Source organism: Sminthopsis crassicaudata, chromosome 2, assembly GCF_048593235.1.
Source record: "Sminthopsis crassicaudata isolate SCR6 chromosome 2, ASM4859323v1, whole genome shotgun sequence".
Lineage (NCBI taxonomy): Eukaryota > Metazoa > Chordata > Mammalia > Dasyuromorphia > Dasyuridae > Sminthopsis > Sminthopsis crassicaudata.
Window position 1 is genome coordinate 431,683,369 of NC_133618.1, and position 21,947 is coordinate 431,705,315.

The 21,947-nt window shown below is 37.4% G+C and overlaps 1 protein-coding gene across 1 annotated transcript; it reads right to left on the reverse strand.

The window, feature by feature from the left end:
- Nucleotides 1-17,639: 17,639 nt before the first annotated feature.
- On the reverse strand, nucleotides 17,640-21,427 carry LOC141557058 (ovomucoid-like). The gene is made up of 4 exons (XM_074292151.1): nucleotides 21,301-21,427; nucleotides 20,637-20,662; nucleotides 19,736-19,863; nucleotides 17,640-17,844 (listed from the first exon to the last, which is right to left on the reverse strand). Exons 1-4 carry the CDS (start codon nucleotides 21,344-21,346, stop codon nucleotides 17,799-17,801), a joined length of 246 nt encoding a protein of 81 aa, XP_074148252.1. The 5' UTR covers nucleotides 21,347-21,427; the 3' UTR covers nucleotides 17,640-17,798.
- Nucleotides 21,428-21,947: the final 520 nt, after the last annotated feature.

The window sequence follows — 21,947 nt, forward strand, 5'->3', positions numbered from 1 at the left end:
ATTGAATGTATAATTCTAATTGTAGCTCTAGAATATTTGAATTTTTTCCCAAAATTTTCTTTTTGATGTGGGGTTTTGAAATTTGGTAACAATGTTCCTATGTTTTCCAGAAGGGATCTTGTTGAGGTGGTGATTGGTGGGTTTTTTTATTGTTCTATTTTCTCCTCATATTTTGTCACTCCACGACAATTTTCTTGGATAGTTTCTTGCATTATTGTGTCAAGATTCTTTTTTTTTGATCAAAACTTTTAGGCACTCCAATTATTCTTAGATTTTCTCTTCTTGGTCTATTCTCTAGAACTGTTTTTTTCTTATGTTTCATATTCTGTTTTATTTTTTTCATTTTTTATAATCTGTTTTGTTATTTCTTGGTTTCTTATAGCCTCACTAGCTTCCCCTCACCCAATTCTAATTTTCATAGTGTGATTTTCATCTTTGAGATGTATTTCATTTTCTAGTTGGTTACCATTTTTTTAATAAATCTTGTTTTTCTTGGATGGCCATTATTTATTTATTTATTTTTCCTTCTTGTCTCTCATTTGACTTTTAAATTCTTTTTGTTAGCTCTTCTATAAATTCTTTCTGGGAAGGGAGCCATTTAACTCTTCAGGCTAGAAGCTTTTTTTTTTTTTTTTTTTTTTTTTTTTTTCATTAAAGTGTCCTCCTCTGAAGATGAACCCTGGTCCTTCCTGTTCCCATAGTAACTTTCTATAGTTGGGTTCTTCCTTCTTGCCAGTTCATTTTTTCCTTTAATAAAAGATATTACTGTAAGCACATATATGCCTGGGGTGGAGGTGTAGTGCTTTACTATCAGCTTTACTTCAACTTTCCCCTCTGACTTTGAACCCCAAATGAAGAGCTCTATTCTCCAGCAAGTGCCTGCAGCCAGCAGCTTCCCTGCCCCCCTGCTTTTGCTTTTCCTTCTCATCCAAGGACGTGTCTCAGCAGCACAACTAGGATTGGTGTTCCTAATTAACTGAAGTTTACACAGTCTTCTCAGACCCAGACCCAGACTTCACATTGTCCAGGAAGTAGAAGCCTCCATGCTTCCCGCAGAGGCTCCAGTCACACTCAGCTTACCCCAAGACTCCCCAGTTGATGTTTTTGTGCAGCTACTCTGGAGGTGTTTGTCCTTCACAGAAGTTAATCCCTGGCTCAGGGTCTTTCTTCCAATTTGCCAATTTTCTTGGGCTGTATCAGAAGGATTCCTGTTCTGTCCCAATTTTCTTGGTTTTTCACCAGTCCATGTTCACCTGGAGCTTCAAATTTGTTTGAAGGCAAGTATGGAGAACTTGCAATTTGCCAACCTACTCCATCATCTTCCCAGAATCCTCTGGGAGTAATTTTAGATGGTCTTTTTTCAGATAAGGCAATAGGTGCAGAGCAAAATTTGAATGATTGTTGTGCCACAGTTCTCTTTTAATGTCCTGACCCAGTTATCCCATTCAGTTACTCTGCCTCAGGTTATAACCATTCCCTCTTATTGTTAGGATAAATGGTTTATATCCTAGACCTTAGGCTCTAGTCATTCCCTCTTAATGTTTGATGGGATAAAGGTCTTTATCCATTTTTGACATCATTAGAATATCAGGAGCCTCTCCAGTACCTCCCTTCCTTAAGCCTGCCTCCATTATGTCATCCCCATCCAGGTACCTCCCCCATTATGTCATTGTTCTTGTTACCCTATAAAAGAATGCTGTATCTGATATTCAGGGCTGGATTCTTTGAGACAATAGTCTCATTCAGCCCTGAGACCAACCATGGATTCATTGGTCCCAGTAAACCTCTCCATTTAATCAATTCTTTATTGAATACTCTCTATCTTGCTCAATTTCTCCAGCATTACATCATGTGCTCTATCTCAGAGCTTGCAGGTGCTGGCAACAGGAGTTTCAAAGAAGTTGTTGAATTCAGAATTGAGTCCTGCGTTTCCTCACTATTCCATTCTTCCTCTCAGGATATAGGGGTCTCCCCATCACTGAAACTGTTCTAGCAGATGACAACTATTTATTTGTTACAATGTGTTAAGTGACCTTCCTGCACTGGAGAAGAGGTTGAACTCTAGGCTTACTCACAGAGGAACAGACTTTGAAGACATTTTAATAGGTGGCTATTATTATAAACAATAAGATTCTGGTTTTGAGAAAGGAAGCACCATGAGTTGGTGGCAGACCTGCTGCTGAGATTGCCTGTAAAAAGCTCACGGGAGCAGATATTCTAGCATTATGGGCCAATGTTCACTGAGGAGGTCTTCTAGGATGACATTGGAGCTCTATCATATAAGAGGGGCAATAATGGAGCCAGGTGAGATCATATTTTCAATGGGACAGTGAGTCTGGTTGGTTTCCCCTATACGTGGGAGCCTATTTTTCTCCCATGATTTGTAATTCTTTGAGAGAGTCTTCTAGGTTGGACTGGGAGCTGCTGGAAATCTTAGAGATAGAGAATATGGAAAGGTTTGAATGATGATGACTATTTAACATAAGATTAAGAGCAGTTACTTCTTTGACAATATCTTCTAAGTTCTCCCTTGTTTTCCTTACCTGCCTGGTTTTCAGATTACAAATAGAATTTGAAACATGTTATGGTATTATTATGAGTAAAACTGAACAAGATAAACTGGGGCACTTTTTTTTTTTTTTGGAAACAAGGTAGCAGTTTATTAGAAGCTGTGAACTTGCTAATTAAAGGCATCTATTGGTTACCTCAGTTAGTCCAAAAGACTCAGAGGAGGAAGTGCTCAATGGGATAAACTGAGTAAAGGCTTCTCATAAAAATGTGGCCTTGACCTATTCCCTAATTATAACTTGAAACTTTGCAATAACAAGTTGTGCTATAGCAAAAGCTTCAGATGTTTGCTAATCTTAGATAAACATACATTTCCCTCCTGTTCCTCCTATCCTTTTCACCACATTAACATTAGGTTCCTAATATAATAAGGTATATGTCATTGGCTAGTATTCTTTATCTCTGGGGTCAATTTCCATGTTTAGAATGGGAGTCTGGACTCCCAGACAATGGGAAAAAGGACTGAGGTTGGAGCTTCCACATTAGGGTCCATATAATCCTGTTTTGCAGCTTGTGCTTTGCACTTCTCTATTGATTACTCCTTGTCTGTTGGGATTCTCCCAAGATCATAATGAATCCTTTTTATTTTTCTACCTTGAGAGACTCTGATTTCAGTTGTGGGATCACTAACCCACACAGCTTTGGGGGTTCATTCCGGGATATTTTCTGTTAGGGGTCTTTCCCATACCAAATCCTTGGGCAGGCGCTCACTGGAGAATTCTTTGCTAGTCTCACAAACCAATTGGGTCAATTCCTGAAGAGAGATACTTGGGGAAAGCAAAACCAAATGTGGAGCTCTGGACTGGACTTGCAAAGACAGAGAATTAATTGGTTCAGAAGCTAAACCAGTGGGAAAAAGTTTGGAATCAATCCATAAATTGTGCATACAACCTAGGTAAGCAAAAACTGGTGAGGGGAGAACTAAGGGAACCCTAAAAAATTTGAAGAAAGGCCCTGGACTGGGATTAACCTTTCTGAAGTACAAACACTTCCAGGTTAACTCTGCAGAAATATCAAATGGGGACCTTTTAGGCTAGCTAGCTGTGTTTGGAGTCTCAGTGGGAATCACAGAGATTTGCACAACCTGGACTGTTTGTCAAGTTGGGGTCTGATTCCAGGAATGAACCTTAGCTGATTAGGAATGCCAGGCCCTGCTGTGCTGCACAGATATGATGTTGGGTGAGAAGGAACTATCACCTAATGAGTGCAGAGGCAGTGGGATAGGGACACTGCTGTGAGCTACTACAAACCTCTTGGTTTGGGGTTCCTGGCCAGAAGGAAGAGCTGAAGGGAATCTTGAGGCACCATCTCTTCATTCCATGATTAGAGGTGCTTACACTAATACCTCTTATTTAAAAAAATGAACCAGCAAAGAAAGAACCCTACCATTGAAATATTATGAGAACAGGAAAGACCAGGGTTTATCTTCAGAGGAGGACACTTCAGTAAAAAAAAAAAAAAAGCTTCTATCCCAAAGAGTAATGTGAAAAGGCTGCTCACTCAAAAAGAATGTATAAAAGAACTCAAAAAAGAATTTAAAAATTAAATGAAACACATTGAGGAAAAGCTAAAAACAAAACTATCCAAGAAAACAAGATTATGAAAAAAAAGGTAAACTAGAATAAGAGGTGCAGAGTTTCAAAGACGAAAATTTTTTGAAAATTAGAATTGGAAACTGAATGGATGCCCATCAGTTAGAGAATGGCTGAATAAGTTGTGGTATATGAATGCTATGGAATATTATTGTTCTATTAAAAATGATCAGCAGGATGATTTTAGAGAAGCCTGGAGAGACTTACATGAACTGATGCTGAGTGAAATGAATAAAACCCAGGGCAGCTAGGTGGCGCAGTGGATAGAGCACCAGCCCTGAAGCCAGAAGGACCTGAATTCAAATGTGGCCTCAGACACTTAATACTTCTAGCTGTTGTGATCCTGGGCAAGTCACTTACCCCCAATTGCCTCAGGGGAAAAAAAAAAAAAGCAATGAATAAAACCAGGAGATCATTGTGCATGGCAACAGCAATATCATAAAAGGGTCAATTCTGATGGATGTGACTCTTTCCCACAATGAGATGACTGAGGCTAGTTCCAATGATCTTTTAATGAAGAGAGCCAGAGAGAGAACTGTGGGAAATGAGTGTGGATCACAATATAGTATTCTCACTTTTTGTTGTTCACTTGCATTTTGTTTTCTTACTCATTTTCTTTCTTTTTTGATCTGATTTTTTTTTTTTTTGATGTAGCAAGATAATTGTATAACTATGTTTATATATATTTGATTTAACATTTTAACATTTATTACATATATTGGATTGCTTGCCATATTGGGGAGAGGATTGAGGGAAGGGGGAAAATTTGGAACATAAAGCTATGCAAAGGTCTATGTTGAAAAATAATTCGTGCATATGTTTTGAAAATAAAAAGCTTTAATTAAAAAAAGAAAATTAGAATTGGGTAAGGGGAAGCCAGTAAAGCTATGAGAGACAAGAAATAACAAAACAGATTAGAAAGAATGAAAAAATAGAACAGAATGTGAAAACATTTTATAAGAAAAATAATAGATCTGGAGAACAGATCAAGAAGAGAAAATATAAAAATAATTGGACTGCCTTAAAGTTGTGATCAAAAAGAAAACCTTGACACAATAATGCAGAATAATTCAATAAAATTGCCCAGGAGTGATAGAACATTTGGGGAAAGTAGAAATTAAAAAAAAAAATTCACTGATCACCACCTGAAAGAGATCCTTTGTGCAAAATGCACAGGAATATTATTGTCAAATATTGAAACTTCCAGATGGAAGAGAAAAATTTTCAAAAAACAAGAAAAATGCAATTTAAATATTCTGGAGCTATTATTAGAATTACATAAGATTTAGTAGCAGCCATAATAACAGAGTGCAGGTCCTGGAATCATTTCTACTGAAAAATCAAAAGAATGAAGCCTGTGGCCAAAGAGTATTATATCCAGCAAAATTATCTATAATTTTGAATAAGAAAAAAATGGACATTAAACCAACTTGCAGATTTTCAGAACTTTCAACCAAACCCAAATTTAACAGAAAATTTAGCATATAATAGTCAATATCAAAGATCAATTTTAAGAACTCAATATGGACAAACTGTTTAAACAGATAATTTATTAATAATTTTTTTACATGGAAAATGTATACTAGATGTTTAGCATTCACATCAAAAATGGGGTAGTTCAAAAGAAAGACTGGCAGAGTTAAGGTAAAGTAGCATATACAAATGTGATACCAATGAGGTGAAGAGGAAGAATAGACACAAAAGCATTAGAGGGGGGAGGAGGGCTCATAGTTCTGAAAACCTACTTACATAAGGAATGGTTCAACAGGTAACACTGCATATATACCATGAAGTGTATAGGATCCTTCAAAATCTATAAAGAAATAAAAGAGGAGGGATGGGGAATGGGGAAGCAAAGGGTGAAGGAAGAAGACAAGGGAGAGATCCTTGAGTGGGGGGAGTTTAAGTTATAGCAAGGCAAGTTATGGAGCAGAATCTAATTAAAGAGTCAGCAGGAATAAGAAAGATGTGTATGTATGTGAGATGTGTGTGTGTGTGTGTGTGTGTGTGAGATATATTTATATATCTATATACATGTATACATTATATACATAAATATATCTTTTCTTAATTGTAGCTTGTTTGGGGGCTATAGAAGAAAAAGAATAAACTAAGGTGCATAACAGAGAACCAAAAAACAATTTACAAGGAAGTGAAGAAAATATGAACATTCATGAATATTTCTTCTACTTCCTTTTGTTTGTTTATGTGAATCTAGGAACAGCTTTAGAGATACTGATTCAAATAAGAGGAGGGCAAAAAAGAATTATAGCCTTTCTTTCCAGAGTATTGGAGCTGATGGCACAGAGATGGCGCATTTGTATTTAAGCTTTTGCAACTACACCTATATTAGTAGAGATAAAGAGAAAATTCACTTTTGTAGGGGGTGTTCCCCACCAAGTTAGGTTCATTTTCAATCCAAAGGCAGGGAGATGGCTCATTAACTCCAGAATCCTGAAATATGAAGCTATACTACTATAAAAAGATGATTTGATATTAGCCCAGGATCATCATTTGAACCCTGCCTCTTTTGAAACTACCCCTGGTCAGGAAGGCCAGGACAAAAGCATTGTTGTTTAGGATGATTGATTTTCAAAGAAAAACACAGGAAGATCTGCAAGAATCTCCAAACCCAGGGATTAGTAATTTATTCATAGATGGATCCTCCTGAGTGGTGGAAGGAAAAAGGAGGAATGGATACGATATTGTTGTGCCACAGTTCCCTTTATTGTCCTAATTCAGTTTCCCTAATTGTCCTGACTCAGTTTTCCTAAATTGAGCTATCTCAGTTTCCCTAAATTGTTCTGCCTCAGTTTCCTTAAAGTGTTCTGCCTCAGTTTCTCTGAATTGTTCTGCCTCAGTTCCTTGAATTGTTCTGCCTCAATCCCCCTGATTGAAACCCCCCTTTTCTGCTCATTAGAACTGAGATCATTAGGGCTATGGAGATCTGGCATTTCAAAAGATGAGACTACAGATGTCCTATCTCAGATACCTAATTGGCATTGTGTATATCTCTAAGTTTCAGACTTCCTGGCTCTAGTTAGACACCTCCTAAGTCCTCCCAATTTATAAGAATTTATGGTCCTATCCCCAACCTGTCAGATCCAGATTGATAGTCCCTACCTGGAGATTCCCACTCAGCAGAGTTTGGACTCCACCCCTTCCCCTCCCCTTCCTTTGTCTACTAGAGCTTAGAGCCATTTATATGTCATTGAGAACTCACATTTGCTGCTGGATGCTTTAAGACATCAGCCCTGGGGGCAACATGCCCAAAGCACAATCTCTCCCTTTCAAATAAAATTTTAAAAACTTTCTAATCTCTATCTTGCCTCAGTTTCTCCAGCATTACAATATAATTGATAGAGATAGAAATGCTATAGTTGAGGCTTGAACAAACTTCTGCACTTTATGTGCTCAATCAAGCCCTGAAATTATTGGAAAAGAAAGAAGAAAATATTTATATTGCTTCTAGGTATACCTGGGTAATGGTACATGTGTGTGGAAAAATTTGGGAAAAGAAAGATATGGTCAATGGCAAGGACAAGGAGCTAGTTCATACTATACTGTTATAAGTCTTGAAAAACCTCTTACTGAGACTATTGCTATTGTACATCAATCTGGTTAAGCAAAGGAAACCACTTGGCAGATGAGGAAGCAAGGAGAACAAAGAGTTAGGAACCTGAATGAGCTGATTCTCTGTTAGTCTTGGTTCCTTCTTTCCCTCCCAAATCTAGCCACTCCACCTTGGCAGAAGAAGAGAAATGATGGGTCCAAGACTTGGGAACCCAGGAGGACTTAATGGTAAATGGTTTCTCCCTTATGGGTTGGAAGTGTTACAGATTTTACAGCAGCTTCACCAGGGCAGCTCCTGGGATGCCCAAAGCTTGTGCAATGCAGTCTTGACCCAGTTCCTATCTCCTGGCCTCTATACCCTGGCATGCCAACTGGTGGATGGTTGCCTTATTTGTTGAAATACGAATAAGTCTGCCTAGTGCCAGGCACCAGCAGGAAGAAAGCCCCCAGGAATTAGATCTTTTTGGAGCATACAGGTGAACTTTACTGAGCTGCCCTTAGAAGGTTACCTCAAATACTTACTTGTTGTAGTGGATCATCTGATCTCATGGGTAGAGATCTTCTCCATGACCCAAGCTACTGCTTAGGCCATTAGTAAAACCTTATTGGAACAAATGATAAGATATGGGATGGTAGATAGGATAGACTCAGGCTAGGGGACTCACTTTACTTTTGAGATTTCCCAGTCCTTGGCAAAGATCTTGGATGTTAATGGGAGTTTCACACTCCTTGGCACCCTCCTTCCTCAGGTAAAGTGGAAAGAATGAATCAGGAGACCAAGAGGCAACTTACTAAATTGGTGTCAGAAACACCATTGCCATGGGCTAAATGCCTCCCTTTTGACACTCTCAAATTAAGACCAAATCCTGGAGGGATATTGGGTTATCGCCTTACAAAGTCTTTGGACATCCTTATCCAGGAAGAGGAGAGGGAAACTGGAACCCATATTGATAGAAGAGACAAATTCCTCAGGAATTATGTACACTGTCTGGCAGAACATTTGTGTGGGATGATTGCTTAGATTCCACTGCTGGGATCCCCTGTACACACATTCTAGCCTGGAGCCTGGGTGCTGATCCAAATGAGGAAAGAGGAAAAACTCACCCTGGAAGGACTTATCCAAGTCTTGCTGATGTCTGACACTGAAACCATCCAGATGATTTAAAGTTAAAATTGAGAAAGAGATTACCTCCCTCTGGGTGGATATATGAGCCTTAAGGGCATGGGTAGAGGATTAGTGATTTATTTAGTTCTTTTAGCATTTCTGTTGTTAACTTTCCTGGTAGGCATCTTTATTTGTGCAGGGTTACCTACTCCTGTTACTGTGGATGCAAATGATTGGACTCCATAGGTGGGCCCCAGAAAAGACCATTGAGACCTGTGGTCCAGTCACTTGGGCCCAGGAATGGAGTTGGGGATATAGAACCCCAACTTATATGCTGAATAGCCTTGACGAGGGGACCCCAAAACTCTCTGAAAATTTCTTCAAGTAGAAAGTCTCCTTGAATCCTGCCTCTGTAAGACCCTTCCTGAGGATAAATAGCTTCATTCTGTCATCTAGGTGGGGCTAGCTGGAGAATTCCAACCCTATTGAATTGAAGAAAGACTCATTCAATTCTATTCAATTCCAGCTGAAATTCCACCCACCAGTCCTCATCTAGAGCAGGCTTGAAGCTAAGGCTTCTATTATAAAAAGAGCCAATTTTAAACTCACTCCTCACAGAGGACCTAACAGGCCATGCTCTGCCAAGGAACCCTCTGCCCACTGAAATGATATTCTCTTCCAGTGCTACCCTCTTTTTATCTATCTCACCTATTTCCCTAAACAGACTTTATATCTCTCTGTCAGGATTTCTTTACTAGAAACTTTACACCCCTGTCAGGACCTTGTCACTAAGGGATTCAGCCTTTCTATTCATGCATAGCAAAGGCTGACTTCCCAATGCCAATAATAAACCTCTTTTTATCAGTCTAGCCTTTCGGGTTCACAAATTCCTTTATGAAGGACCTCTGCACCACCAGAAGAGAGTTCCCCAAACTCCCTATCCTCGTGCTGAATCCCAAGGGGACTTAGGGGAGCCAAACCTCTTCATTTGGTTCCCTGAACCCCGAACCTCCCACTAACCTCCTCATTTAACTGCCTGACCACCAGGAACCCTAACCTCATCATTTGGTTCCCTAACTGGGAATCCCAAAATCTATGCCTCATTAGCGTCATTAGACCCCAGGCCATTGTCAAAGTAATTAAGGCACTGGATTTGTTAGCAGACAGGCTGGCAGAGAGTGCAGACTGAGGACAAAGTTGTGAGGAAATGTATAAGAAGGGTGAGAGCTCTTCAAGCTTAATAAGTAAGAGGAAGGGTTGAATGGATCAAACTGAGTGAAGACCTCTCCTAGAATGTGGCTTGGATCTATACCCTAATTATAACTTGAAACTTTACTTTGCATACTCTATTATCCTCTCTTACCAGCTACTTTGTGCTGTGAGTAGGCTACTTTCTAATTCTTCTCTTGCTCCCTATACCTCCTCACCCCATTTCTCTTCTTTTCTTTCTTACAATTTAAAAAGTATCCAGAACTTTGCTTAATCATATTTGATTTAGAGTATGAACATTTCATGTGATAAATGGCAACCTTTGTGACCATGATAAGTGTCTCTCCTGTGAGTTCTACACTTATCAAACCATTCCCTAAAATTACTCCTTCCTCTGTATATTTGGTAACAGAAGATTTTTTATTGTGATCTTTTTTATTATATTCTGTAAAGGATGAATTTATACTTTCTATTTTTTTTTATTTTTTCACAATATCTTTGTGCCCTAATATAGGCTCAATTTTTATAAAAGTTCCATGGGATACTGAGAAATATCTATAACTGTATAGTTTTATTCATTTTTTGGTTATTATGAGAATATTAATTTTTATTGCATCTTTACATCAGTATGTTTTTTACTTTGAAAATTCAGTTTTGGGGCAGGTAGGTGGCGCAGTGGATAGAGCACCATCCTTGAATTCAGGAAGACTGGAGTTCAAGGAAGACACTTAACACTTCTTAGCTGTGTGACCCTGGGCAAGTCACTTAACCCCAGTCTCAGGAAAAAAAAAATGAAAATTCATTTTCAAATATTACTTCTTCCCACTATGATGACTTGAATCATTATTTTTAATACTATTTTATTTTTCCCACAATTACATCAAAACAAAATTCAGCATACAGCTTTCCAAGATTTTGAGTTTCAAAATTTTTTCCTTCCTTTCTCCCCTCTTCCAAAATGATAAGCTATTTGATATAGATTATACTACATATACAGATAAAACATATTTCCATGTTAGTCACTGTTGTCATAGAAGAAACAGATCATAAGGGAAAAAATGTAAAAGATAATGTAAGTAAAAAAAATTGCTTTGGTCTACAGACAGAGTTTTTTAATTTTCATCTGGATATAGATAGCATATTCCTTCATGTGTCTTTCATACTTTTTTTGGATCATTGTGTTTCTGAGAAGAACTAAATTATTCATGTCATTACATAATATTGCTAATATCATGTTTAATGTTTTTCTAGTTGTGTTTATTGCACTTTGCATTAGTTCATAATAGTCTTTTTTCTTTTTTTAATAGCTTTTTATTTACAAGATATATGCATGGATAATTTTTCAGCATTGACCCTTGGAAACCTTCTGTTCCAACTTTTTCCCTCCTTCCCACTGGCCCCTCCCCCAGATGGCAGGTAGACCAATACATATTAAATATGTTAAAGTATATATTTAACAACAAATACAGTATATGTATACGTATCTATACAGTTATTTTGCTGCACAAGAAGAATCAGACTTTGAAATAATGTAAAATTAACCTGAGAAGGAAGTAAAAAATGCAAATGGACAAAAACAGAGGGATTGGAAATGCTATGTAGTGATTCACACTCATTTACTGGGTGTAGCTGGTTCTATTCATTATTGAACAAATGGATCAGAATTGATCATCATATAGTATTGTTGTTGAAGGATATAATGATCTCCTGGTCCTGCTCATTTCACTCAGCATTAGTTCATGTAAGTCTCTCCAGGCCTTTCTGAAATTATCCTGCTGGTCATTTACAGAACAATAATATTCCATAACATTCATATACCATAATTTACCCAACCATTCTCCAATTGATGGGCATCCGTTCAATTTCTAGTTTCTAGCCACTACAAAAAGGGCTGCCACAAATATCTCTTTGGGAAATAAGCCCAGGATCAAAGGGTATGCGCAGTTTGAGCATAGTTCTAAATTACTCTCCAGAATGGCTGGATATATTCACAATTCCACCAATAATGTATCAATGTCCCAGTTTTCTTACATCCTCTCCAACATTCCCCATTATCTTTTCCTGACATCCTAGGTAATCTGAGAAGTGTGTAGTGGTATCTCAGAGTTGTCTTAATTTGCATTTCTCTGATTAATAACGACTTGGAGCATCTTTTCAAATGGCTAGAAATAGTTTCAGTTTATTCATCTGAAAATTGTCTGTTCCTATCCTTTGACCATTTATCAGTTGGAGAATGGCTTGATTTTCTTTATCTATTCTTTAGAAGTCCCATTTGAAGATATAACACTTTTTTTTTTTTTGCCTCTAGTTGCTCCAGCATTCCCCCCCAGTTCTTTATTTTCCTTTATTATTTTTCAGTATTTTAGATTTATCCAGAGCTGAGAGGGGGGCACAGATATATCAAAACATATTGTTTATGTCTTCTTGTAGTTTTGCTAATGTTTCTTTTGTGATTTTTAGATGCTAAGGCATTTGCAGGTTATGAGGTTAATATTGATGTTGGTTTGATATCTATAGTTCATTTCAGCATAATACATTTCCCTTGTTTATCCCTTTTTAATGTTATGAATGTTTGATTTTACTTTGATAGCATGATTGCAACTTTTGCTTATTTGATTGATTAGATGGAAAATAAACTTTTTTTTTCAGCTACTCATTTTAATTCTGTGTATGTCTATTTTTAAAATATGTTTTTAGCAAGCAACAGATTGTGGAGTTTTCTCTTTTTCAATTTGCTATTCTTTTGCATTTTCTTAAATTATTTAATGATGAGGTAATAGGGAATCTCAAAATGATGAGGTAAATATGAACCAAATGATGAGGTATATACCTAATAATGAGGTATATAACTCAATAGGATTAAGTGAGGTCTAGTGGCAGGATTTGGAGTACAGGGCGTCACATGGAGCTCCCCTGCAACCACCTTAGGATTCGGCGCAAGGATACAAAGTTAAGTCAGGTCTAGTGGCGGCGAGAGTCCCCTTTAAATGAATTTACAGGCCGAAAACCTAGATGGGTAAAAAGATGTTTATTGCTGGATTTGGAAGCAAGGTTAAGGTCTGGTTAATAAAATGCATTAGATAGAGGAAGATATACTCTGAAAGTGGCAGGGACAGAGAATCTCTGATGCAAGCCTTTTGGCTGGCATCTTTCAAATCTCTGACCCAAGATGATTCTAGCTTTGCTCTTTTTTATCTGCTTGAAGAAGCAATGGGTGGAACTCAGGTTAATTCTTTGAAGGCCAGATTTTTGGTGGGCTTTATCCAAGCCAGCTCAGATCCAGTGGGGGGGAAGGGGCTGGGTACAAGCCCAAAGTAGTTTGACCAGATCTTGTATCAAAGGGGGCTGAAAACCCAAACCAACTGGGGGCTGGGTACAGCCCAAACTGTCTCAGATATGGATCTTTTCCCCTAGGAATATCTTGTCCCAAAGGTAGATACGACAAGGAATCTTAAAGGGGCTATGCCTACAACACCATCTTTGCTGAATCCCTTGTGGTTTTATCTTCCACAGTGTTTTGCCTTTTGATGTCTTTATTCTTATCACCCACCATGCCTCATGATGTCTTTCTCCTTGTTATAGCTAACAGACCTAGGATTTAGTCACTGATGTGCTCCTATATTCCCTTTCTCCTGGTTATTTGGAAGTTTCGCTGGGGAACTTGTCTTTTCCATGTTGATTATTAAAACCTTTTCCTTCCTTAATCTATTTCATATTTGCCATTCATGGTGTATATTTTATTTCTTTAATTTGTCTGTAACCTCTTTTCATAAATAAAAATACCTTTTAGGTCAGGAAAATCCCTTGTGAATTCTTACATGTGAATTGCTCCCAAACAACCATTATTTGGTGCCAAACCCCAATTGTTCTCTTCAAATCTCATCACACAGATGAAATGACACAGATCAGGTTGACTGAAAAAGAATAGGAATATGTACATATTTACAAATTAAAATTTTCTTCTCTCCAATTTTCAATACAGTATTGTCTTTTTAGTTATTTTACCTTAGTAAAATAGTATATTTTAAGATCATCAACTTTTCCAATGATTCTTTTCCTCTCTTCCCAGAGATTTGTGCCTCCCATCCTCCTCAAGTTCATTTTGTTATGAGTTTTGCATAGTAGTTATTTTTTCTTCCCACTGTTTATTTATTTCATTCTTACTCCCCTTTACCTTGCCCATTGAGTAGTCAAGTGGAATCCTCCTTCCTCTTCATAGCTTTAACTTGTTTTCTTTCTGTTAGTAATTAAAATTATATTATTTGTGCCTTTTTTTGAAAATGATTATTTTCTCTGAAATACCACTCTAACATTTAAACAAACCCTTATCTAACCCTGGAAGCTTAGATAACTTAAAGTACAATGAAACACCTGGGGCCTGAAAGGAAAACCAGTATTTCACCATAGTGAAACTCACTATGACTTACCTAACTCACCTGTCCTCAAAGACAACAGGAGATGCAACTGCAAAAAAACCCCAATAGGTCTCTATCTCTTGTGCACCCCTTGTGCACAATGGATAAGCACAAACTGTGCATCCCATGCAGGCACACCTTTTGGTCCTATTGCACAAAGCTCCCCCTTCTCTTAGGCCTCAAGGGATTATTTTTCAATTTCAAAATTTTCAATTTTGTTATCTTCCAGGAATATCTTGGGCAGCATGAGGCCTAAGGGCATTCTGGTAATACTCAGATGAGGAAAGGGAAGGCTTTTTGATTCTGCATAACTATTGTTTGTGGCAATAAGGATCAGCCCCCTCACAGAACCTACTCCTAATAAGCAAGATGCTCCCTCCATTAAGACCGGTTTGGATTGCCCTGGAAGCTATGCTCATGTTTCAATAATAATTCAATAATAATAAATCTCCACATCAAATTCCTGTTGGGTCTTATCTCCCATCTGTTTGTGCACAACAGCTTCCCCTCTCCCCATGTTTATTCTACACAGTGATTTTGATTCATGGTTCCTATGCTGATTTAATCCAATTTAGTATCTGCATGCCTCATGGTATCAAGATTTCTAAGGTATCTGGGTTTGTAATTCTAAGCAGGTTCTCTGTCATTGTTTGTTAAGCCTTTGCCATGGTTCCTGGTTTTTTTTTTTTTTTTTTTTTTCCTGTTGTTTCTTATTCTAAGAAATAACAATTTCTCCAAATGATAAGAATGTTCCCACAAGTAGAAATTTTCCAATGTCCCTGAATGCAGTTCATCATTGAACTTTGCCCTCTTTCTGATCATTCTCCTAGACCTTCCCATTGCTTCCTAATCTCCATAGCACCAGTTGTAGAAGTGATCTGGATGTCAGCTGTCCTCAGCAGCTCTGATTTCCCTTTTCCTGAGGGAGGATGAGTGCTTTCTAACTGAATATAACCTCTGTAGATCATACTCATTATGGAATCCCTATTTTGCTTTCTAGAATATTTCTTTTCTTTCATGGGACTATTCATCAGTGGTTCCCTTTCTGACTATTGAAAAAAGATTGTCCTTCTTTCTTAATCCTTTTTAATCTGTTTCCATTTTCTTTTAAACTATTTCCTTTCTGATAGACTGAAGGAGTTATTTTCATTATGAAATGATTGAGATGCTTCCTATATTCACTTCTGGATACTTCTTCCACCACACCTTTTCATTTAGGTTCGTTAAAACCAAAAACAAGAATAGTGATTTTTCTGCAGTTAGGATGTGATGAGGTTTAGTACAGGCCTGTTTCTCTACTATAGCTTACTTTGCCATTCATCCTTATCTCCTCTTGTATACTTAGCAAGAAATCTCTGACTTGTGATTGTCTTATTTCATTTATTTGTTTATATTTCATCCATCTTATTTCATTAATTAGGCTCATATTAAGAGGGTAGGTCCCTTTGGGCTGAATCCCAAACTCCCCTGTACTCCCTTCTTTCCTTCTGTCAGGGTCAGATTATATGACCTACCAGAATGTAAGTAATTTTGTGGGAAGTTATGGTGAATGAGTAAATTAGAAATTAGATTCTTTATTGTTAATATACATGGTTGTTAGCTTGATCTAGTTGTTACTCTTACCCAAGACAAAATCTATTGTAATACTTACTCCTCCTCCTAATTGATGGAGATCAATGTTCTGAACCTGCATGAGTGAATAAGTCTTGGAGATAAATCTTAAGGTCCTATTTTGCTTCCCCCAACAATAAACAGTGGTCAGATGCTTAGACTGCTCCTGAAAACCATATTCTGTGACACTAACAATATTTAAGGGAACAGATATAATTTTAGGCAGCATATTCAATTCTTAGAGAGAACTGAGTGAGCAAGTTTCTGAAGTCAACATATTACTCTTTTTTTGGCAAGGAATAAAGTTTCTCTTGTAGAAGAGTGGTGGGAAAAGAGACTAGAAATAAATATCTGTTGTACCTCCCTACAGCCACACATTGACACCCTATATTACATGTAGGGGATAGCTTTAACCACACTATCATCTTGGCTTGTGGAGACAAGGACATTTATTTCATCATTTTGACATAATTTCTATTAGGGAGGACTGATATAAATGTTTAGTTCTGTATTTTGTTGGTTTCATATGTGGGCCTCCAAACTTAAATTAGTGAAGTGCCAATAACTCTGAGCAGATTTCATCAATGGCAAGCTGAACACATAAGCCTTAAGCAGTGAAACATGCATGGCAAGTTGTCTCAAAGAAATCTTAGGGGACCATTTAATTCAAACACTTTATTTGATCGTAGAGAAAAATGAGACTAAAGGAGGTTTACTGATTTACCTGAAGCTCATGTAGACAATGAGTTGTGGAGGCAGAATTCCAATTCTCAATTCTAATGCCCTGTTCAATAGTATGTCTAACTTTGACATAGATTGATATAGATTTTGTCTCAAGATCCAAATATCAAAGTGAGTATTCTGGGATGCTTCTCATATCATAAACACATTAGCATACTAATAGAAAATAAGCTCAGTCATACAAATACCTCCCAAGAGGTCAGAAATCTCCCTGCATTCTTTGCTGTCCTTTCTGCAAGGAAATTTTCTCAACTTCCTACTGATGCTTTCTGGATTCTTTAGCTAAAGGATTTCTTCTCAGTTGATGATGCATATTTCCCTGGAGTATTTGGACTATAGTAGGCTATGCTTGGAGAGTATAGAGGTTAGAAAATCTCAGTGGGATTTACAAAAGATTCAAACCATTGTTCAAAGAGCAGAAATAGCCTATAAAGTATCCCCAAGAAACTATTATCTAGCATTTGATTGACAATTTCCATTTACACAAAAGTCACTGCTTCTTGGGAAGCTAGCTATTTCACTCCTGAGTGACTCTAATTGTTATTAAGTTTTTCATCATTTTAAGCTAAAATTCTCTTCTCTCACTAAAACTTCTCCCTTCCCATATCCACATCATACTTCTGTTTGTTGAGCCTTTTTCTCATGAGGCAAAGCCGGAAAAACCCAATTCTTTGATAATATTGAAGACAATGAACATGTTCTGTCTCCCCTAACCTCAATTCCCACTCTCGGAATATTCCTTATTCCAATCCTATTGTGACATTTGATACCTGACTATTCCTTAGATTCTCTGTCAGTTTCCTACTAACCGAATTCAGACAAAAATTTCAATGAAGTTTCCTTTATTCTACAAGCATCAATACAAGCAGAGATGAAGATCCAACATTCTGAAAGAGAATCTTCTGGAAATAGCAGATGGCTTGTGCATTATCTTCTAATAGGAATGAAAAGCACTGGAGGACATTTCAGAACTATTGTTCTTATTCAACAGAACCCCTCATGTGAAAATTGGAGTTTGCTATGACTCTTCCTGTGGAATGGGAATAGAGAATACAGTGAGGATCACTAAAAAATACACAGTCATATTTTCTGATATTAAATATTAGAATGTTTGGGGCTATTTGGGAGCAGTACTGAGTTCCTGACACAGGCAGTTTTCAAATAGAAAATGAGCACTTGGAGGTGTTATTGCAAAGCACATTCATGCATTGGTTAAAAGCAGAATTCGGTTATTTTTGATATTTCTGTTCACACTGAGATCCCTTGTTCACGTAATACTATCCTTGCTGTTTGTTGTTCTCTAAACTTCCTCATAAAACTTACTGCTTTGGTCTTTAAGTTGTTTCATTTATGCTTTTAAAAAACCATCATTACCATTTCTCAATGTATCTCCACTTGTCATCCCTCTGTTTAACAACAGAAACACCACACTCATAACAAATTAGCATAGGAACAAAAGAAGCAACAACAAAATACCAAACAAATCAACACATTGGCTAAAAAATTATTTTACCATTTCTCCCTGATAAGCCCTCCAGGACTCTGTGGAGAGACAGCAGGCTGCATCATCACACCCTTCTGAAGTTACATCCCATTTCTGTTAAAACAGCTCTAGCTGATGGTTGCCAGTCAGTCCCTATCAGATCTTTGCTTTAGTCCACCTCATTTTACTAGCAGTTTCAGAAGCTAAGACTTCAAAGTTCTGGCCTTCCTACACTACAGCAACAGTTCCTGCTACTTTTGATGAATTGCTGTGTCCAGCGGATTCACTATGCTGAACATGACCTCCTGGAGATGAGCCATTTTTAGATAGGCAGACCTCCCAATGATGAAGTGCCTGTTACTCTCCTCATGCTGGAAGCCTTTCTGCCCTGGGAGGGCCAGACCAGAAACTTGCACACACCTGAGGCAGCCTTTGAGAATCCAGGGCCACCTCTCTGCCACAATAAGGCATCAGAGGAGCTCTCGGTAGAGGGGTAGAGGCATATTAAAGTTTAAAATCAGAATTACTAATTTATAATGAGACAAATCTGAAGGAAGCATGATGCCCAGCTTATAAATATGAGACAAATATCTATCTATATCTATATGACTATATACTTCATGTCACACATACATAAGTGTTTCTCTGCTTAGCATTTGAACTGATGAATAGAATGAATCATGGGTGTGGAGGAGAGGATGTGTGAACAACTATGGATGCCTTTAAGGGGAAGAATTAGAAGTACAATATGTCACAGCTGGCAGGCTTCATGGCATGCTGTGATCTTACAGATGAAAAATGAATATTAAGAATTTGAGTGACTTGTTCAAAGGTATGCAACTAGTTCATAAATTTGCAAAAACATTGATGTTTATTCTGGAAGTAATTGTCAACATGATTGTTAGCAATATACTGATGATTCTGCCTAACTACTTGTATACCCTCAGTTTATACATGTGCAAACAAACTAGGAAGCATCTACTTCTGTTCATGTGGAAAGAGGGGCCTAAAGAGTTTAAGGGACTTGTCCATTGTTGGCCCTGTTGATAGGGATAGCATGGTGTCATGGAAGGAACATTAGCTTTAAATCTTTGCTTTATCCTCACTGCCTTATATAATTAGTCACTTCTTTTTACCTCTTTAAGCCTCAGTGTCCTTATCTATGGAATGGGCATAGCGGTACAAACAGAGGAAGAAAAGGGTAATGGAGAGAGTAACTGTTTAGGTAAGAGTATGAATCACATGGCTAGGAGAACTGCTGGTATATCCCAATCTGATGGTTGGGGTATACTTTAACTATATGGAAAAGTGGTTTCTACCTCCCTAGTTTTATATGTCATTCAAGAATATGTTTCCATTGTGCTAACTATTGAGTTCTATTCTACCCCAATCCTGCTCCTATTAAATCTCTTCCTTTCCATTTGATGGGTGTACTTACTTAACAGCATGGCAGAAAATACATTTGTTGATATATGTTTTCTCATCAGAACCACAGATCGGCATAAATACTTGGTTACATGCTGGAAATTCATCTAGTGGCGGTTTTTCATATTCACTGCAGTCAATCTGAAAAGTTTATAACAATATTATCTCCCTTTTGGGTCATAAGATTTTTACAAAACAAGTTACTAAAAATCTGGGGATGCTTAGGTTTCCGGGTCCAAAAAGAAATATGGTCAGGAGATAATGTGGAAAACCATGTCTATATTCTTCACACAGAACCACTGAGGCTAATTATACATTCCCTACCCTTTGCCCTCAATTTCATAGCCACAGATGGATGGGGAGCTCTATTCCTAGGAGCACCAATCTTCTATTCAACAAACAATGATTGAGTCTCTAGACTATGCAGAGTAAGAATCAGCATGGCGGAAATGATAAATAGCTTTGGAAACAGGAAAATCTGCTTCTCTTATGTTTTCTTGCATAGTCATGTTGACGAGTATTGTCACAAATCTTGATTCTAATAACTTTCCCCATTTATGATGATAGCTGAGTTGCTAACCCATGGTGGTTAATGTTCTTTTAGGCTAAATGTCCTATAACATTGCTTTATAACTTGAGCTTTACCTCTTCTACTAGGCATCCTTATGAATTTTAGTCCTTGTGGACTTGGTTTCTATTTAACTAAGATATGATTTTATTGTGTGTACTTGGGGAAAAGCTTATTGGACACTAACCCAGAATGCCATCTGACAATGTCTCCACGTTTAATAAATTTTGCAGTGATTTTCCTTTAAAATAATTCAGATGAAATTTGGAACCACATGTATTTGAAATACATTCAATAGAAGATGGAAATAAAACAGCAAAAGATTTTGGGATTGAGAGCAACTTACTGTTTCTCCTAAGAATAACTTTGCATCTGGAATAGAAGGAAAGAAGAGAAAATTATTAAGGAGAGGCCAACATGGTCTGAAGGGCCCAACAATGCTTTTCCTTCTTCTCCTTTAGAATTAGGAAACTCTTTAATATGACAAGAAATTCCATTCAATGTAATGGAAGGAAATACCTTCTTTTCTCTGCTTTCAAACATGTCTTAGTTACTGCCTCTTTAAAATGAAGGGACTGAATGAAATCATCTCTGAAAATTCTTTCAAATTAAAAATACTATATTCTAGATTTTCTCACATTCCTCTTTGATTGAATTCTGTCTCCTAAATCCATTTCTCTCTTTGACATTAACTTCAGCATTCCATTTCATCTCTAACAGTACATTTATTTGTGATTACTTCCAGTACCAACATTTTACAATATATACTTCTTCCTTCACAATATTATTTATTCCAAATGTCCTTTCAAGCTCTTTTAATACCTCTTTTGTCTTTTCATTTCCCTTCCAGGCTTGACATATTGCATGCAGAACTATAAATGCATTTCTTTTAAAAGTTATTCTGAATTGGCAGTCTGCCTCATATTTTTATTTAGGGATTCCCAGTTCTAATCATTTTAATGGGTCAACTAATATCAGGGTTAGACCTAAGTCGGGAAAGAGATACTCACTTAACATGGTCACCAGAGTCAGCAGGTATAGAGCTCCTGTCTTCATGGTGCAGGTATTGGCCAGTCAAGTGGAATGAATGGAATCAAAGTGAGCTGCTGTTCTGTACTCACCTACTGTGGGACCAGCATTATATATGGGCAAGAATCCACCTTGATTGTGAAATCAGCCTCTGTGAATGCAGGCCCCTGGAAATGAATACTGAATGATTCTTTTGAACAAGTTAGTCTTAGAGCTAAGTGCCAGAAATGAAGGAATGTTTATCATTCTCCAGAGTTCAGTCATATCGAATCTTTTTCTAGTCTGGTTTCTCTAATACATAGAATCAATAGAATTTTCTTTTTTGTTAATAGCTCCCATTGATATAATACCCTATGTTTTGAAAAGCACTTTATGAGATTTGTGTCATTTGGATCCCTCATGATGCATGTGGATGCTCTTTTTTCAGATGAGACAACAGGTGCAGAGTATTTGAATGATGTGTTTTGTCTCAAAATTTTGCAGGACTTGCAATGAAGTTTTGGAACTCGGAATTGAGTCCTGGGTTTCCTCACCATTCCAGGCTACTTCTCAGGATATAGAGGTCTCCCCATCACTAAAACTGTTCTAGCAGAGGACAGCTATTTATTATAGCTATGTTTTGTGGCAT

Excerpts from the sequence above, each read along its gene's own strand:
- LOC141557058 (XM_074292151.1), bottom strand. The coding sequence starts at position 21,346 with ATGAAGACAGGAGCTCTATACCTGCTGACTCTGGTGACCATGTTAA. Across the intron at positions 20,663-21,300 it reads GACTCTGGTGACCATGTTAA|ATGCAAAGTTATTCTTAGGA; the intron begins GTGAGTATCTCT and ends CTTCTATTCCAG. Across the intron at positions 19,864-20,636 it reads AGTTATTCTTAGGAGAAACA|ATTGACTGCAGTGAATATGA; the intron begins GTAAGTTGCTCT and ends TAAACTTTTCAG.